Genomic DNA, 19,089 nt, shown 5'->3' with positions numbered 1-19,089 from the left:
TAACTTATATTTTGAGGAGTTAAAGAATATAGGTAAATAAAAACTCTCAACCAACCAAAATATCGAGGGAAAAACAATTTACTCTCCCTAAAAAAAAACATTTTCAAAAAGTGCTTGAAAGTTGAGAAGTTGGGTTAGTGCTAATTACTTTTTTTTATAATTGGTTAGTGCTAATTACTAATATTGCATGGGATAATTTTTTCATTTAACAAATGGATGATAAAAAAATATAAGTCATAATTGATTTTACTACTTTTAAAATGTAATTTTTGGTTGTAATTTGAATTTTGGACTAGTATATTGCAACTTTTTCCTAATTTATCTTGTTTTTTTTTTCTCCAAATGATTCTGAACTCATGCGGGTCAATTCCTGGATCCCGTCACTGGGGTCATCTATGATAAATGACCCTCTCATAGGGAAATAATGTAAGACAAATAACGTCCTAATTTGGAAAAGAAAGACAAAAGACCTCCTACTATATTTTCAAAATTACACAATTGAATATTCAACGAACTGCTGTTATTATTTTTATTGTAATTCGAAAAAAATGACTACCTAATATTGTAATATGCTATAATCTATTAGTGATCTTAAAAATTATTACTCCCTCCGTCCCAAAATATAGTTCACATTTCCATTTTGGGTGTCCCAAAATATAGTTCCCATTTCCATATTTAGTTCCGCAGTTTTTCGTAATTTGTCTAGAAAAACCGTGTCCCATCATTTATTTGCTTCTTGAAATTTGTTTTTTCCTTTGTTTATTCAACCAAAATTTTACAATTAATGCTCTTTCACCAATTATTCTCCACTCTCTCTCCTAAAATCATCTTTTCCCATACAACATTTATTTAAATAAACAAAAAAACTTTACTATCTCTCTTATATTCTACTTGCATAAATTACTGTGAAAAAAAAGGAATTGGGAACTATATTTTGGAACGGAGGGAGTATTATACTATAATTAAGGCTCCGTTCGGCTGAGCGTAAAACATTTTCAGTGTAAAATGATTTTCATAGAAAACAATTTACAATGAAAAATACAATTCTAAAATTAGTTTTTCGTTGTTTGGTTCCATGTAAGAAAAATGATGACATGAAAGGAAAAGTAAAGAGGTAGTGAGAGAAATGTACAAGAAAGATAAGGAAAAGGAAGGAAAACGGTTTTCCGTTCATTTAGAAAGAAAAATGGTTTTCCATCATTGGACTAACAATTTTTCTCAAAGGAAAAATGGTTTTACACTCATTTGTAAACCAAACAATGTGAAATTGAAAAGAAAGGAAAACAATTTTCGAGAAAAATATTTTACAGTCTACCAAACAAACCTTAAGTAAAAGCATTGTTTTCTACTCCCTCCGTCCCAAAATATAGTTCCCATTTCTATTTTGAGTGTCCCAAAATATAGTTCCCATTTCCATATTTAGTTACACATTTTTCCGTAATTTGTTTAGAAAAACCGTGTCCCATCATTTATTTGCTTCTTGAATTTTGTTTTTTCCTTTATTTAATCAGCCAAAATGTTACAATTAATGCTCTTTCACCAATTATTCTCCACTCTCTCTCCTAAAATTATCTTTTCCCATACAACATTTATTCAAATAAACAAAAAATCTTTATTATCCCTCTTAAATTCTACTTGCATAAATTATCGTGAAAAAAGAGAAATGAGAACTACTCCCTCCGTCCCATAATATAGTGCTCACTTCTCATTTTTCACAAGAATTAAGGAAAATGAAAGGAGTTTTAGGATTTCACGAAAATATATATTTAAGTAAACGTTTATTGAGTATTTTTGTCTTGGAACTAGTTTTTTTCTTCTTTTTTCTTTAAAATAAAATGAAAGAGCAATAAATATTCATTGGTATGGTGTGAAACAATAAATAGGGGTACATATTTTAAAAGAAAGTAACGGTATTTTGGAAAGTTTTATGTAGAAATTAAGGATAATTTAGTCCAAACAAATTGATAAAAAAGAAATAGGCACAACATTTTGGGACACCTAAAGAAGAATGCAAGCACTATATTATGGGACGGAGGGAGTATTCTCTTTTATTTTATATAAAAGAAAAAGAAGAAAAAAACTAGTTTCAAGACAAAACTACCCAATAAACATTTACTTAAATACTCCCTCCGTTTCCTAAAGATCTTCCCACTTACTGTTCCTACAGATACCAAGGAAAATCAAGTTGTGTGGGGCATGGTGTGAGTAAAGTAGGAGAGAGAAAGGGGTTAAGATAAATAAACAAATAAAAAGGGGTTAAAGTAGGAGAGAGTAAGGGAGTAAAATTGAATTAATAATGTAATAGTGGACCATATGATAGTGACATGAGAGGGTAAATAGGAAAATTTGGTTTGCCAAATAAGGAATAAAGCAAAAGTGGGAAGATCTTTTGGAAACACCCTTAAACGGAAAGTGAGAAGATCGTTAGGAAATGGAGGGAATATATATTTAAGTGAAATCCTAAAACTCTTTCCATTTTCTTTAATTTTTGTGAAAAATAAGAAGTGAGCGCTATATTATGGGAGGAAGGGAGTATTAGAGTGTGCATTTATTTTTTTTTTTTTTTTTTTTTTTTTGTGGGCTGTATTTTAGGACACCCTTGTCGAAACAAATTTTGTTTACGCCGTTGAACCGTGAACAGTCAACACTTCTGGTCTCTCTCTCCTCAGGCGTCACGTACTCGGAAAGTTCGAGAAGGTCGACGGAGAAACTGATTTCTGTAAGCGGTAAGTTTTCTGCTTTTCAAAAAATGAATCTGGTTAAAGTAATATTTATGATTTTAATGATTGTTTGGTTCACTAAAATCGAAATTAGTCCTTCAAAAAATGAATTTATGAGGATTAATTGGTGTTAATTGTGAAATGAAGTTGGTGTATTGTTGTGAATTGTGTTTTGTATGGTTAGGTTTAATTTATTAGAACTGAAATTAGTTAGCAAGTATGAATTTTTTAGGAGGATAAATTTTGTTGTGCATTTGCATCTGATTTTTAATTGTTGATTTGTAAGCTTATGGTTTTATGAATTGTGAAACTGTAGAATTATGAATTGTGAATTTATGGATTGGTGAATTGTGTGAATTTATAGATATTTGGTTTGTAAAATGTGTTAGTTTGTGGAATTGTGATTAGTGAATCTAAGTGTTATTGATCAACGATTGCAAGAAATTGAAGGTGTGATGGGATGAATGAGGAAGTTTGGACTTTGGATTAACAATGTCCTTTCGTTGCGACATTGAATGGAGGAGATTAAGTTGGAAGATGTTTCAAAGAGAGCTTAACAGTAGCTTGGCCTGTATGAAATGCAAGAAGCAGGTGGATATATCATATATTTTTTCTCACTTCTGAAATAAGTGAGACACTTCTATGTTTTATGTGAGAGCTTTTTAAGAGAATGTTTTACTTATATCTCAATGGAGGAAGTATCATATATGAGATGGTTGAGGAAGATACATATGTCATCGGTAGCTCATAATGCATTCAGCTTTGTTTATAATTTTTATTTGCTCCGTCTAAAAGATGAATCACGGAGGCCCTTTGGTTATTGGAATATGTGGAAACTAAATTTGGTGTTCTAGTTGGTGAGTTGGTCCCAATTTCTTTGTTGTTCGCGTCAAGGAAGGTGAAGCATCAGGGTTAGTTTGATTTGGAGTACTATGAGATGAGTGCTTTATTCGTGGGTATCAACACAGCTGATGATATCGGAGTATGGATGCTGAGTTTGTTATCTTCGGTTTGATCAATAAAGAAACATATTCAGTTCCTTTATCTCCCGCTGGTTTAGTTATTAATGAGATATAGTCTTGGTCGTTAAAGTTTCATTTTTGTGGTTCATCTCTTGTTGGGAGGGAGGAGAATAATCTGGCTGATATTATAGATAGATTTCAGCCTTCTAAGTTGAAGGAGAGAATTTGGCTTGATGATATGCCATATCACTTACTTGCCGCCTTAAAACTATTTAATAGTAAGTAATAGCTGTCAGTACTCAATAGTTCCTTTTTGTTGCTATGATAAAAAAAAAAGTATGTCTCTCTGCTTGTTTACGAACTTGAGATCCAGGCCAATACTTGAATAGGGGGGAAAACATTAATGTCTCCCATTTTCAGTAAAATTATTGCAGATTTGGTTGTCCGATTGGCGGAGGTTTGGTTTGCAACGGTTGATGGGTACTAGGCTACTAGCACATTATATACTGCGCATACTGTACAGCGGATTTTCAGTTATCTAATTTACCATTTTGCATAAACATTCTGTTCAATTGTGGATGTGGTGCATGTCTTTTGCCCTTCTTCCCAGCCAAAAAGAGCGATAAAGTATTTTTGTCAATATAAAAATATAATTAATGAGGGTATTTAATTCACGCAGGTAAGAAAGCCTTAATGGAAGGAAATGGGAATGATGCAAAAGGGGCGACAAAAACTTCAGTTGTGAATGGTGATGGTGTAACTGTGAAGGATTGCCAAAAAATGATCCAAAAAAGCTTGCGATCCCCTATGGTGAAATTTCTGATGGAGAATTTGGAGAAATCTGGGTGTACCATTGGAGATAACTTCATAAAAGCTGTTAATTGCCAGCAGAAAGTTGCTGGTGGCTATACTCGTGGCGGAGGGATAATAGTATGTAGCAATCATATGAACTTGCAAGATGAGGTCGACCAAGTTTTGATCCATGAGCTCATTCATGCTTATGATGATTGTACAGCGAAAAACTTGAATTGGGCTAACTGTGCTCATCATGCTTGTAGTGAGATACGTGCTGGCCATTTGAGTGGTGACTGTCACTTCAAACGAGAGCTATTGCGTGGCTATATGAAGCTCCGAGGTCATGAACAAGATTGTGTGAAGAGAAGGGTGATTAAATCAGTGATGGCTAATCCTTATTGTGCTGAAACAGCTGCGAAGGATGCAATGGAAGCTGTCTGGGATACTTGTTACAACGATACACGGCCTTTTGATAGAGCTCCTTGAGATACGCTAGCTTGGCTTACACAATATTGTTTCAATGAAAATTATGTCTTTTTTCTTAACATTCTGATCAATTTTTGATTGTTTCCCTGCTTCTCAGAGGATCTGTTTTATTTGCTAAAAGGGGTGGGTTTTACTGGAATATTAACCGACATTAATAAAAACAAAAAAAAGGTCTGAACTGCTTGGACATGATTCCGGTCTTCCATCCCTTTGCCTGTTCTCTAACCAGAAGTCTCTCTTGCGCAGTCTGACAGACAAAAATATGTTTTAGATGATTGAATTCTGCACAGTTCATGTCAAACTGTCAATGTTGGGTGCTAAAAACTTTGCTGAGCTTTTATGTAGATTTATTTTTACTTGAATTGAAACTAGTAATGTCACAAGACTGCTATGGTGGGGCCTACAGCCGTGTTACTACATAGAAAGACATTTCCAAGTTCTGTAGATCATTCTATCTGATGGTACATGATAATTAGCTGAAAGCTCTGAAGTTGGAAAATTCTGAATGTTTTTTGTCTTTTTTTGACAGTGAGGAAGAAAAGTATATCAGATTGGTCTGGAATTTTGTCATGGTTTTATATTTTTCTTGCTATTCAATATTAGTTTCAATGTTTTGCAACTACCTAATGAAATATTCTATCTGTATATGAGCAGCAAGTGTCTAATTTGGTCAAGTTGTGGGCCAGAGTAACTGAATTAGTGGCATCATGATAAACCATCACCATCTTATTAAATTTGTTGGTATATGTTTTGGCTACTTCATAATGTTACATACTTACCCTTGAGTTCTTTGAAGCCTAAACTGTATTCTTTATACAAGAAGACAGAGACACAGAATTTGCTGGAAGTTGGGTCGTAACCATGTATATGATGCTTGCATTTCTGGCACTTGTCCTATGGCTGTCAGATTATATAGTCGCAGCAGCTCCACCAATGGCTAAACCTGGCTGTCCAGACAAATATGGGAATGTTACTATTCCTTACCCTTTTGGTATCGGCTCAAATTGCTATTACAATGAATGGTATGAGATTACGTGTAATTCTTCCAATTCTCTGCTCACAAAATTCAGTCTTCAGGTGCTTGAAATTTTCGTAGGGTCATCAAAAATGAGAGTCAATGCTACAATGGTTATCAACTGTACTACAGGAAATGCAACCTGGACAAGTACTAATTTGGGCGGAAGCCCTTATAGTTTCTCTACAGACAATGTTTTTGCTCCTGTAAATTGTCAAGCTACTTCTTTCTTTAATGGCCTAGACAAAGTAGTGGCTCATTGTGGATCAGTTTGTGATTTGACCGCTATGGCGAATGTGATGACGACTCAGGAGTCGATTTGCTTAACTCATCTCCCCTTTTCTCTTAGTGTTTACAGTGTGAACATCTCTCGATCTAAGGGGACTTGCAGCTATGTCTTCTTGGTGGATAGTGTTTTCTTGGAAGATTTGGACTTGTCCGACCCTCAACAATCAGTTTTGCCCGTTCCCAGCAATGGAAGTCATATTCCTGTAGTTCTTGATTGGACGTATAATTATTTACCTAGTCCTTCATCCAATTACTCCAGTCCGTACTGTTCTAGTGCACAGATTGATGGTAATTACATATGTCGCTGCCCTTTAGTTCAAGGCGGGAATCCTTATCTTCCTAATGGATGCCAAGGTATGATTGCCAAACCAAATTCTCCACATCCTCCCCCCCTCAAAAAAAAAAGAAGAAAAGATAAGAACCGAACTTATTCTAGATATAATGTCTTCTTTGCAGAGATGCCACAATGTACAAGCTGCAAAGGTGATTGTCTCATCAATAGTGATGATTATACCAAAACCTTATGTGTTGCTTCCAAAAACAGAAGGACACACCTTCTGGGAGTTGTTTTAGGTAATATTTTCCTCTATTCCTTCATACTTTAAATGCGTGTAATGCAATGCCTGATTACTTTTCAGTTCAACTCATATGCTTGCCTCAGTGTCCAAAATCATCTTAGGCGAGACACCATTATATTTGACAGTTTAACGTATATTTTCCCTGTTTTTGTCATGTTCCTTGCCTGTACCAAAAAAATCTATTTGTCTTACTGGAGGTCATCAAAGGAGTGATCACTAACATGAACTGTTGAAACTCGAAATTCTATTACTTTCACTGATTAGATCACAATTTTTAGAGTTGATGATAAGTTACTATGGTTAAGGAACAGCTAAATCTTGATGTAAAAGGTAAATGAATTCAACACAATAGTTTTTTTCTCGTGAAACATACTCGAGGATTAATCATTGTTGCCAGAGTTGAGGCAGTTGCCAATTTTCAGGCACGAATTAACTATTGTGCTGCTGCTCTGATGTCAAAGTCTGCGTTATCTTTTTGGGTATCTTTATTTCTTATTGCTTTAATCTCTAACTCCATTCGAAAAGGGATGAAAAGAGAAAACCACCTCCATCTCATGCTAATAACCAGAATGCCGTATGACAGGACTTGGTGTTGGATTAGGATCACTGTTGGTGTCTCTTGGTTGCTATTTGTTGTGGCGGTCTTTGAAAAGAAGGAAAGAGATTAAACAGAGAGCTAGGAACAAACAAAATGGTGGTTTGTTAGAAAAACAAATGTGTTATAATGATGGTGTTATGGAGAAAACAAAAGTTTTTACTGTCAGAGAATTGGAGGTAGCCACAGATCATTTTAATGTGAACAGAATACTCGGCCAAGGTACAGTCTTGTCAGTCTATAAAGGAATGCTGACTAATGGAAGGATTATAGCAGTCAAGAAATGCAAGAAGGTCGTTCAAAGCCAATTGGAGCCTTTCATTAACGAGGTGATTATTCTCTCACAAATTAACCACAAGAATGTGGTTAAATTACTAGGATGTTTGGAGACTGAAGTACCTTTACTTGTTTACGAATTCATCCCAAATGGAACACTCTCTCAGCATATCCATAACCTGAGTGAAGAGCTTCACATTTCTTGGAGAATGCGCTTGCAAATTGCAGCAGAATCAGCAGGAGCAATTGCATACCTTCACTCGTCGTCGTTTACCCCTATATATCACAGAGATATTAAGTCCTCTGATATACTTTTGGATGAAAAATATAGAGCAAAGGTTTCTGATTTTGGAACTTCAAGGACCATAACGCTTGATCAGACTCACTTGACCACTCAAGTTCAAGGGACATTTGGATCCCGAGTAATTCCATTCTAACCAATTCACTGAATAAAGTGATATTTACAGCTTTGGAGTTGTCCCCGTGGAGCTCTTGACCAGCAAGAAGCCAATATCTCCAGACAAATCTAAAGAATGGAAAAGTTTAGGAACAGAGTTTCTTCTTGTGATGGAGAATGCCTGTTTGTTGGATATTCTTGATCCTGATGTATCAAAGGAAGCAAAAAAAGAGGAGCTCGTAGCTGTGGCTAATCTCGCTAAAGAATGTTTGAAATTAAATGGGAAGTTAAGGCCTACTATGAAAGAAGTTGCTTTGGTACTTGACGGGCTTCAATCTCGGAGTGGAAGTTCCTTAATAAACCAAACGTTCCCTAAAGAGAATCAAGTGATTGCTGATATGAGTGAGGTAGATACAGCTCCCTTCAGCACGAGCACCTTCTCTTCACATGAAGATGATGTATTAATCGTTCATATGTAAGTTGTGTACTTCAACCTTTTGATTTATATGATGTTCTAATCTTGTCATTGTATAACCTAAGTTTTGATCAGTTTTACACGTGAACTCAATTTATAGTAGTCTGTAATACTCTTCTTGATCACTTTAAAGCTGGCTTGTTATACAATTAACAAAGTCAATTCTACATCTGATATTGCAGCATAGTTTCTCTTTGTATATGGTTGACATATTACAAAGTCATTTATTATATTTTCATGTGAAATTTTAGGTTATAAAGTGTTGAAAGAAGAGCCTTGAGTTTTCTTGTGTAAGTGTGATAATGTGAAGATGTTTAGATGACTAAATTATGCGCAGTACATGTCAACAGCTAAAAATGGCTGACCAAAATTTATTTGAGCTCTTGGTTGATTTGAAAGGAATGTATATTTCTTTCCGGAGGTTGTATGATACCTCGAGGGAGAGGTGGTAGCTCAGTGGAGTAACACCCCGAATTCTAGGGTATTGCCCAGGGTTCGAATCCTCATCCCAGCAATATGTTGGCATTTAATTCTGGACTATCTAGCAGGGATTGGTTTTCGGATTACTTATCTTTTCTAATAAAAAAAAAAATTGAGAGAGATAAGAGAATAGTGAAAAAAAAGATGGACCCTTTCAAAATTAATCAAGTTGGTCAAGGGTAACGCGGGAGTTCTCTATAGTGTTTAATGTTGAGTTGGTAGGTCCTTTTTAAGGGACTAAATGTTCAATGCACAGCCATAGTCCAAGGAAGCAGTTGGGGTCTCCAAAAGGCAAAAGTATTTTTGCCATGGTACAGGTGGTAGAGAAACAGAGACGGGCATGAAACGGAAAACTACTATAATTTTTATTAGAAGAGATAATTGGTTTGAAGACCAACCCCGACTAATAGGCTACTGACCTACATGCTCCAGGTTAGGGCCAACTCAGAAGCCGTAATATAGAACGGACGTCAGACTTGAACCAGGTTCAAGCTGACTGAGAATTCCCTACATATTAACATGATATTTTAGTATTCCCCCCGTCCCATTATATAGTACTTGTTTTTATATGGTCTCTAAGACGTTCCTTTGACTTTCAATATCTTCAATTTTGTATTAATTAAAAATTGTAAACAGTTGATATTATGAAAGTACACATTGAGAAGAATCTAACAAGATATCATATGAGTATGTTTTATGTATATATTAATGAGAATATTTACTAAAAGATTTTAAAGTTTGACTATAAAAAATAAAACAAGCATCATATTATGAGAACAAGGGAGTATTAGTTTTTTTTTTTTTTTCTCTTTACACTGATTATTAATAGAAGTAACTGGGTAGTTAAACGCAAGAGTAATCTATCCCGGCAAAAGTAAAGAGAAAAGTAAAGCCCATGCAAGCTAGAAGTTTCTGAAGAACAAGTCTAATGCAGGTTCTCATGTTTGACATTACTTGTGAATGAAAGTTTTTACCTACCATTAGTAAATTATACTATATGGTATTATGGTTAGTCTAGCTATATATATCCCTTGTAAGACTTCAAATCTTAGCGTTATAAGCGTGTAATACTTCAAACATGAACTTTTCTTGGCTTCTCTTCCTCTCCTTACTGGTTGCAGCCACAGTACCTGGCGTTAAGGCAGCCTTGGTAACACCCACCAACATGTTCACAGCTGCAAACACCACCAGACCTGGTTGTCAGCGTAAATGTGGCGACTTAACCATACCTTACCCCTTTGGTATTGGTCCTAATTGCTCCCTTGATCGCGGCTGGCTAACTGTCATATGTAACACCTCCTATAACCCTCCAAGAGCTTTCCCAATGATTGGCCTTGGGTTTTCAGAAAACCCTGAAATCTTGAATATAACCGAACATCAAATAATGATCCGGAATTCTCAGATAGCATCTAAGTGCTACGATCTCCAGGGGAATGAGGTTTCAGGAAATCAAGGGAACTTTGATATATATGATTCGCCCTTTACTTACGCAACAACAAACAGGCTCACGGTTGTTGGGTGTAATGATTATGCACTCATTTCTGCTTCAGCAGGGACTCTGTCAACTGGGAATCAATTCAATTTTAGAGCTGGTTGTCTAGCCTTGTGTTCCAACCCAGATGAGGTGATCCAAGGATCTTGTTCGGGTTTAGGTTGTTGCCAGACATCTTTCCCAGTAGGCTTACAATCATTCACAGTTACTCTTTCGAGCTTGCAGAATCGCACTATTGGTGGAGTCTCAGCTGTTCAACCTTGTGGCTATGCTTTTTTTGCTGGTGAAGACAGCTTCAGATTTCATGGAGCCTCGGATTTGAGTGGCACAGTGGTAAACAGAACGATACAGCAAGTACCTCTTGTGCTTGATTGGTCTGTTGGAGTTACTCCTAGCACTAGGCTCACGTGTGATCAGGCAAAAAGAAATTCTACGACATATTATTGTCAGTCGAATACAGAGTGTATTGATTCTGATGCAGGAGGATACCGCTGCAACTGCCTCTCAGGATACGAGGGTAATCCCTATCTTGAGCCAGGCTGCACAGGTTAGTAGTTTTCATGTTCCTGTTAATTGCCTTTGTTAAAGTGACAAATTGTTTTCGGTAGGACAGTAGGAACGATTATTTTGATTTCTGACAAGATTGTATTGTGTTTACGTAGATGTTGATGAGTGCGCTGCTGGTTCGAATAGTCCATGTGCCATGGCTTGTCGTAACACACCAGGGAGTTACCAGTGCTATTGCCCGAGTGGATATGTTGGAGATGGATTAAAAAATGGGACAGGAGGCTGCATGAGGATTTCTGATAATAGTTCATCAACACTCAAGAAAATCATTCTTGGTAATCACTAATCCATTGATATTGGGAGAATAAGGGCGCAATTTCTTCACCTTAAAAAATAAGTTTAAGGAAAATAGGTTCACATAATTTTCAATAAGTTCAAATATATTCAAACAAGTTCCAATACCAATAATTTCAGATAAGCTAATATTGATTCAGTAAAATTCAAGTGGATAGAAGGCACCCTAAATGTGTCGGTTCGAATTTGATTTTTAGTATGTCACTGTAACCATTCGATATCTTGACTAATTAATTATCTGTAACTTGTATATTCTAATAATTGCAGGACTAGGCATCTCCTTGGGATCAATGCTTCTGCTCTTTGGTGTGTGGTCTTTGTATTTTTTTATCCAAAGAAGAAAGATTGTTAAGCAGAAGGCTAGATACTTCGAGCGAAATGGTGGCTTATTGTTGCAACAACAAATGTCTTCTGATGAAAGTGTTGTGGCAAGGATGAAAATCTTTACTTCAGAAGAGTTAGAAAGAGCCACTGACAACTTCAATATAGATAGAATACTTGGGCAAGGTGGTCAAGGTACAGTTTACAAAGGTATGTTGAGTGAAGGAAGGATTGTTGCCATAAAGAAGTCGAAATTGGTGGATGAGAGTCAGTTAAATGAATTCATTAACGAAGTAGTTATCTTATCACAAATCAATCATCGGAATATAGTTAAATTATTGGGATGTTGTTTGGAAACTGAAGTTCCATTACTAGTTTATGAGTTTATCCTTAATGGAACACTTTTCCATCATATTCATCACCCAAGTGAAGAGTTTCCTATTACCTGGAGAATGCGTTTGCAAATTGCTTCTGATTCAGCCGGAGCACTTGCATACTTGCACTCATCGTCTTCTACTCCTATCCTTCATCGGGACATCAAATCCTCCAACATACTTTTAGATGACAAGTACAGAGCAAAGGTGTCAGATTTTGGGACTTCGAGATCAATTGCTCTAGATCAAACCCATGTAACTACTCGAGTTGTGGGAACATTTGGTTATTTAGATCCCGAGTACTTTCAAACAAGTCAGTTTACTGAGAAGAGTGATGTTTACAGTTTTGGAGTGGTACTTGTCGAACTTCTAACAGGACAAAAGGCAGTACGTGCTGCATTTGAAGAAGAAAGAAGTTTAACTTCATGGTTTCTTTCCCATATGGAAACTTCTCGTTTGCTAGATATCATAGATAATCAACTCCTACAAGAGGGTTCAGAGAAAGAGTTTCTCAGGATTGCTAATCTTGCAAAGCGGTGTCTAAACTTGGATGGAAAGACTAGACCCGCGATGAAGGAGGTTTTGATAGATATAGAAGCAGTACTGTCACTTCATCTACCTCAACAGAACTGGCCAGAAACTAACAAAGTGTTAACTGGTGCACCAAGAAATGTATCTGATGATTTTTCTACCACAATTTATTTGGAAAATGTCTCTGCAAGTTCTGCTGAATTGTCTTTGTTATTTAATCCTAGATGATGCAATGTATGTCCAAGGGATTGGTTTTATACTTTATCAATAGTGTATCACTCTGTACATGGTTGATCAATTTCCCCTTTCATTTATGGTAATTTGCAGAATTCATTGGGTTTATTACGAAATGAATTATGTCCATCATACAAGATACTCTCTGTATGAGCAGTACATGACATGAGCAAATGGACCATATTTTGCATTTTGAGCTCATGAAATCTTGCAATGGTGTCAATGCTAGCTATCATAGATTTTTTTTTAACTTATTACTGTATTTAAATCTTGCAGGATTTGGTACTTTGATTGGAAAGAACAAATTTTATTGGAAAATTGATATTCTTAGTTCCTTTGTTTGGTTTGTAAAAGGTGGGAAATTTTTTTTACTGAATGAAAGCGTGTTGAGGAACATGACAAAGTAAATGTTACATCGAAATAAAAACATAGAAAAATGACCACGACTAAATTTAGTAATTTCATGGTCATTTAGTACAGAAAAATGGCCATATTGAGCGTATCTTTCGAAATTTAGTGACGAGTAAAATTATGTTTTATAGATATTAGAGGATAATTTGAAGTACTCCATCCGTTTTATTTTAATCTACACACTTTGACATTTTATACATATAAATAAATTTCACTTTGACCATCATTTGTGACCACATATCTAACATTTTTTGTATTAGAGGATGCTTTCATTCATGTTAATCACTAAATTTTTTGTAGTTAATTTTATCACTAAATAAATGTGCTACGTTGTCTTTAACAATTCTAACAGTAATATTACCAAACACTTATACTTTGAATTACTACTTTGACAGCTAACTTGTAACAGCTACTAGCTGGTACAGTTACTAAAATCACTAACAACACAACAACAACTAATAGCTACACAAATGCTAGTTTTGCCAAACAGGTCCGTAGATTGGAAACCGAGTGGACTAGACTTGAGTGACATGTAGTTAAATTTATTTTCAGCCAAACATGTTGCAAGTAAGATAATTCACAGCAAAAGATTTAGCAGCAAAATTAAGAGTCCTAGTAATTATTATCCGTATCCTATACGAACTCGAAATATATATTTTGCTAATCCCAGTCGAAACATATGATGTTACCTTATTATTTATATATACAACCAACCTTGATCAATTTACATTATTATTCTCTCTCATTTATTTTATGTTCATGAAATCAGAGGAAAAAAAACTACAACATTCAACAATGGAAACACAAAGCAAAAAACAAATAAGATAAGATCAGATAAGATTTTATAAGATAAGACAAGACAAAATAAGTTGAACAAAACAAACCCTTAACGTGGTAATGAACTTAACGTCATGTTTTGAAAAGTTAAAGGCACGCAATTAGGCTCTATTCACTTTCTATTCAGGAAATTATGGTCCATTCACTTCAACTAAAAAAAATTATTTTCTACATACTAATGTAATTCGTAGACTATGTAAGAAAAATAGAGAGAAAAAGAGAATAGCAAAAATTATACATAGTAAAAAATGAAACTTGCTACAATTAAACAAAAAAATAGCTATAACATTTATCTAATTACTAAGCAACATAAACTAAAAAAACACTAACATTATGTTCTGTTCAGCTTATTTTGTCTTATTTGATCTTATAAGATTTTATATAAGTTAAAATAAGTTGAACAGAACAGACCCTAACTATCGACTAATAATCATTTAATTCTACGAGAAGGCTTGATCAAATCTTTGATGCAAGGGCGAAGAGTGGTGGAGTAAGAATTGAAACGCAACCTTTGGCTAGAACTATCTTCATACTTGCAAATTACTTTGAGCTTACCATAGTTCTCACCTTCCAAACAATATTGTGACACATTGCCATCAATATCAGCAAATATCAAATTCTTCCCCAAAATAATGAAGCTATTTGTCCATGATGAAATTTCCTTGATGCGCAAAACATCTACAATATCTATATTAATCAACCAACGCCATGAATTCACCTTCTCGTTCTCCTTGTTATTGCATTCAAGTACCCAAATCTTGATCATCTTACCAAAGAACTTAACTAGACAGATAGACTCGAACACGCAATCTCTCATCTTACGCTCCCATCCAAATATCCGAAAAGTACACGCGTTCATATCAAAATCATCTTGATCATCACTATCTTGCGGTACTCTTAGAATTCTTGAAGTCCCACGTACAACATTGTAATGATATAGATATGGCAAAGGATCTTGCGTAAAACAACTTCCATAATTTGATAAAATATACAAACCATCTATACCAAAAACTTGTTCATCAAAATTCAAACTTCGATTTGTTATGACATTTTCATGTTTGAGTACCCAATTACTACCAGCCTCCAAGATAAAAATGTCATACCCACTGTTCCAATCTTCTATATCATGTACGGTAAACATCAATAGAGTATAGTCTAATGGAAACTTAATATTTTCTTTATTACATGCATTACCACATACCAACGTAATATTTAAACTTCCATCAGTTTGATATCTCCTTGATAATTCCTTGTTAGGCAACTTAATAGTCGACCAAGTTCTTGTTGCAGGGTTGCACAGAAATAACTCGGTTGCTTTCTTGAAGTTTACAGTTCTACCTAATATTAAACCATTATTTGACGCTAAAATACGGCCTTTTTTAACTAAGAACTTAAGGGATTTTTTTGGGATGCCATTGTAAGATTGTGGTTTGTATAAGAAGGAAAATTGTAGTTTTCTAACCTTAGTAGTTAGGCATGAATCTTCTTCAATTATCAAACACTCATCAATTTTCGAGAACGAATTTTGACACTGTTTCTCCATGAAGTATGTTTCAGATAGAATATCTTTGCATGTTTTTGTCATGGGTGATAGTCTATGTAAGGTTTTTACAGGTAACCATGACATAATTTCGAATAATTCTCCATTAAAAGACATGGTGACGTTGATGATTCGTACGAGTGATGGAGTATTATGGCGAGAAAAAGCTAAAAACTGAGAACAAGTGAGAGAAGGAAAGGTGAGTATTATTGAAGCTAAATATTTGAAGTATGTAAGTATAAGGTTCTGACTTCTGATCATAAACTATATATAATTCATGAGGAATCCGAATTCGATCGGTTTTAGGGAAACTTTACAAAGTAGAGTTATATCTGAACTATATATAGGATAACGATCTCTAACCCTCTTTTTTTTTTACATAATAATTAAGGTATTTTCTTTTATTTACTTTGAAGAAAGTAATTTATTTTTTTTGAACGAATGAAGAAAGTAATTAAGATAAGTGTTTTTTCAAGAAGTTTAAGTTTGACAAGGTGTACTTTACTAATTTCCTTAAGTTTAACGTTGTAATTTATAAAATAAAGCAACTAACCTAAAGTCCTTGGAAGCCAAGTTTCTAGTTTTAATTTTTGTTTTATGTGTTTTAATGTATGACAACTTTTCTAATAGGAGTAGTAGATCGATCTTTCTCTAGTACCTAGGTTGAAGTTGAATGATAGCCTTAATTAGTTTTTTTTTTTTTCAATTTTCCCCGTCACTTTTAAGTACTGTGTAAGAAAATTATTGTCAAGATATATATAATTTCAAAACATATATACTATATTATCATAAATAATAATAAGATAACTCGTTTTAGGACAATTTTAAGATTTATAAAAACATATACTTCTATAATTTTATTAAGGAATATCTAGTAATAAGTAGTACTTATTGTCTAATCATGTTAGTATATGATCAAATTATATACTCAATTTTGCCTGAGTTTTTTACCGTATATGTTTTGGTAATGAAAAATTATGAACATTGAAACCAGATTAAAAAGATTTTATATGATTTTATATTGTCAAAATTTTGTCAAACCAAGTACATATACCTAGACCAACATAGTATCATATTAAACCCAAAAAACGTGGAGCAGATTAAATTTTAAAAAAATTTAATCAGGATCACTTTATATAGATAAAAATAAAATTAGAGTTTAAAATTAGAATGTTATTTTAAATTACGTAATAAAGGTTGATAACTAACCATAAGCAAAAGATATATAAAAAGAAAACAAATCTGACAATCTCAAACTTGATATGGACTTTAACTCATTCACGCTCGCAAAATTAAAATCTTTTGATTTCACACAACTTTTAAACTTACACTTTGATTATTACATTTCAATTCTCGTAGATAAGGACTCGAGAAAGTTACAGTCTTAGGCCCTATTCTTTTGGATTTATTTTCAGTTCAGTTTAGCGCAATTCAGTTCAATAGTTTCCTCTCACGGCTTTCATTCAGTTTAGTTCAATTTAGCACAGTTCAATTAAATTCATCGCAGTTCAGATAAATTGAGCGTAGTCCAATCAAAAAAAATAGGGCCTTACAGTAATATATCAATCTGATTTTCTTTTCTTCTATATTGCTTTTTAAAACAAATATTATGATAGGTTATTAAATACATTGGTTATGTACTTATGTGTAATTGATGCATACTGTTGTCTGTTGAGGAGCTTTCGACCCAATGAAGCCTAACAATTTGAGAATGGTTATGGGGAAGGTTAAGAGAACTCTACACCTTAATGTAACCCTAGTAGGAATAAGAATAACTCATGGCTTCTTAATCTTAAACACGAACTTTAATTACTAGACATAGACAAGCTTGACATATCAACATATCGATGCAACTATTTGCTTAACCTATTTCTTTAAAATAAAATACTTTGGCTTACTCCAAAGTTTTCCCTGGCAAGAAAGAGAAGGGAAAATCAGTTATTACTTATCAAGATAATAATCAATGTAGTACTTCTTCTTGCATGAGTTTTAACGTTATCCCCATGCAAGAAAAGCAACTATGGCGTTTAATGATGTAATAGAAGTTTGATATTATTAAGGTTATGATGTAGTAGAAGTTTGGATCTTTCGAGTTTCGCCATCATCACCGTATCATGTTGCTTATGGTTTTGCCATTGTTAAGACTTAATTAAGTCATGTTTATCTTAGTTTATTAGTTTTTAGATTTTTGAACGATTACGTTGTTGTATATTTTTTTAGTTATATATATTATTAATAATAGTTAGAAGTTTATTTCATTGATTATTATGTTTATCTTTCATGGTTAGTTGTGGAATTGTGGGTATGGTAGTGGTAGGAACTATGGCGCAGTTGGTTTGCTTCATGTTCTCTGTTACTTGACATACAAGTACCTAGTTCTATTTTTGTTTAATTACAATATTACTTAATTATAATATCGTAATAATTCCTATTCTTGTTTCTTTTGTTTTCTTATGTTGAGCAGAATTTGCACTTTGGGCTTGGCTTTTTCTTCATTTCTTGGACCAAGATTATTCATGATTAAACAAAAACATTATAATTAAGTAATATTAGTAATAAATAAAAATCTAGCATATTATATCTAATAGTATTAAAAATATATTAAATGTATTAAAATAATAATATAAACATACTTGTAATAATAAAATAAGGGGAGATAATTATATTATTTTGCGCATAGTGAAATTTATGTGTATATATATATTTAAAAAGTTAAAGCATTCTCATTAATAAAAAGGTACAGGTAGTATATGATAGAACATGTATGCAAAATTTGATTTAGCCCACACAATAATTTTTTAATGGATCCACACTGAATGTAGGTCAAATTAAATTTGTGTTGGTAAAGTTGGAGTGCTTAATTAGGATTTTGCTTGACTAGAATTATGTATGTACTATAGTTGTCTTAGTGCTAATTCAGGATGGCGCGAGCGAGCGAGTCCAAAATATATACTATCTATGATCAGGGTTGCGTACTTGCGTGTCATATTTTGTAATACTTGCTCTAGCTTTCTGTTTGGCACTAGCGTTTGAGGTTGCGGTTAGCGGTTTGACAAGATTAAAACGCTACTTAAGAAAATTATGAGTGTTTGGTAAGGTAGCGGTTGTAGTAGCAGGTAGCAGTTGAAGTAGATTATGAGTAGCGGTTGTGGAACGTTACCACAAGTAACGTTTGAAATTTAGAGGTAGCGGTCTAGCAAATAAACACTATATAATAGCATAAGGTAGAATTATTAACCAATGTTTTTTAATTTATTATTTTTCCTTTTATTTTTTATTAATTGTTTTATTTTATGGCAATTCAATTTTTATCTTACAATCGCAGAAATGTAATTTAAATATTTACTTTAAAGATAAGATATTTTACAAGTATTTTAGTAAAATTGGTAATATAAATTTTGAGGGTTAAATATTTTATTAG

The 19,089-nt window shown here is 33.8% G+C and overlaps 2 protein-coding genes and 1 pseudogene across 5 annotated transcripts; all 3 read left to right on the top strand.

The window, feature by feature from the left end:
- The first annotated feature begins 2,556 nt into the window (after positions 1 to 2,556).
- LOC104890241 (mitochondrial inner membrane protease ATP23) lies at positions 2,557 to 5,166 on the top strand. 2 transcript variants are annotated; one of them, XM_010675646.4, is made up of 2 exons: positions 2,557 to 2,726; positions 4,362 to 5,166. In XM_010675646.4, the coding sequence occupies exon 2, from the start codon at positions 4,376 to 4,378 to the stop codon at positions 4,961 to 4,963; it is 588 nt and encodes a 195-aa protein (XP_010673948.1). In that variant the 5' UTR covers positions 2,557 to 2,726; positions 4,362 to 4,375; the 3' UTR covers positions 4,964 to 5,166. The 2 variants fall into 2 exon arrangements, with proteins under 2 accessions (XP_010673948.1, XP_048499548.1); XM_048643591.2 differs by having other exon boundaries at positions 2,562 to 2,719.
- A 304-nt stretch (positions 5,167 to 5,470) lies between these two features.
- LOC104890238 (wall-associated receptor kinase-like 8) lies at positions 5,471 to 8,756 on the top strand (annotated as a pseudogene).
- On the top strand, positions 8,450 to 12,996 carry LOC125491569 (wall-associated receptor kinase-like 8). 3 transcript variants are annotated; one of them, XM_048643590.1, is made up of 5 exons: positions 8,450 to 8,587; positions 10,189 to 10,691; positions 10,785 to 11,106; positions 11,222 to 11,401; positions 11,688 to 12,996. In XM_048643590.1, the coding sequence occupies exons 2-5, from the start codon at positions 10,233 to 10,235 to the stop codon at positions 12,872 to 12,874; spliced, it is 2,148 nt and encodes a 715-aa protein (XP_048499547.1). In that variant the 5' UTR covers positions 8,450 to 8,587; positions 10,189 to 10,232; the 3' UTR covers positions 12,875 to 12,996. The 3 variants fall into 3 exon arrangements, with proteins under 3 accessions (XP_048499547.1, XP_048499546.1, XP_057250483.1); XM_048643589.1 differs by having other exon boundaries at positions 10,189 to 11,106; XM_057394500.1 differs by lacking the exon at positions 8,450 to 8,587 and having other exon boundaries at positions 8,945 to 11,106.
- The last annotated feature ends 6,093 nt before the right edge of the window (positions 12,997 to 19,089 follow it).

Source organism: Beta vulgaris, chromosome 4 (assembly GCF_026745355.1).
Source record: "Beta vulgaris subsp. vulgaris cultivar EL10 chromosome 4, EL10.2, whole genome shotgun sequence".
Classification (NCBI taxonomy): Eukaryota; Viridiplantae; Streptophyta; class Magnoliopsida; order Caryophyllales; family Amaranthaceae; genus Beta; species Beta vulgaris.
The sequence above is the reverse complement of the archived record's forward strand: the minus strand, read 5'-3'. Positions and strand labels throughout refer to the sequence as shown.

Bases quoted from the DNA above. Each gene is read 5' to 3' on its own strand.
- LOC125491569 (XM_057394500.1), top strand. From the start codon at position 10,146: ATGAACTTTTCTTGGCTTCTCTTCCTCTCCTTACTGGTTGCAGCCACA. The intron at 11,107-11,221 runs GTTAGTAGTTTT...GTGTTTACGTAG, and splicing joins TCTTGAGCCAGGCTGCACAG to ATGTTGATGAGTGCGCTGCT. The intron at 11,402-11,687 runs GTAATCACTAAT...TAATAATTGCAG, and splicing joins ACTCAAGAAAATCATTCTTG to GACTAGGCATCTCCTTGGGA.
- LOC104890241 (XM_010675646.4), top strand. From the start codon at position 4,376: ATGGAAGGAAATGGGAATGATGCAAAAGGGGCGACAAAAACTTCAGTT.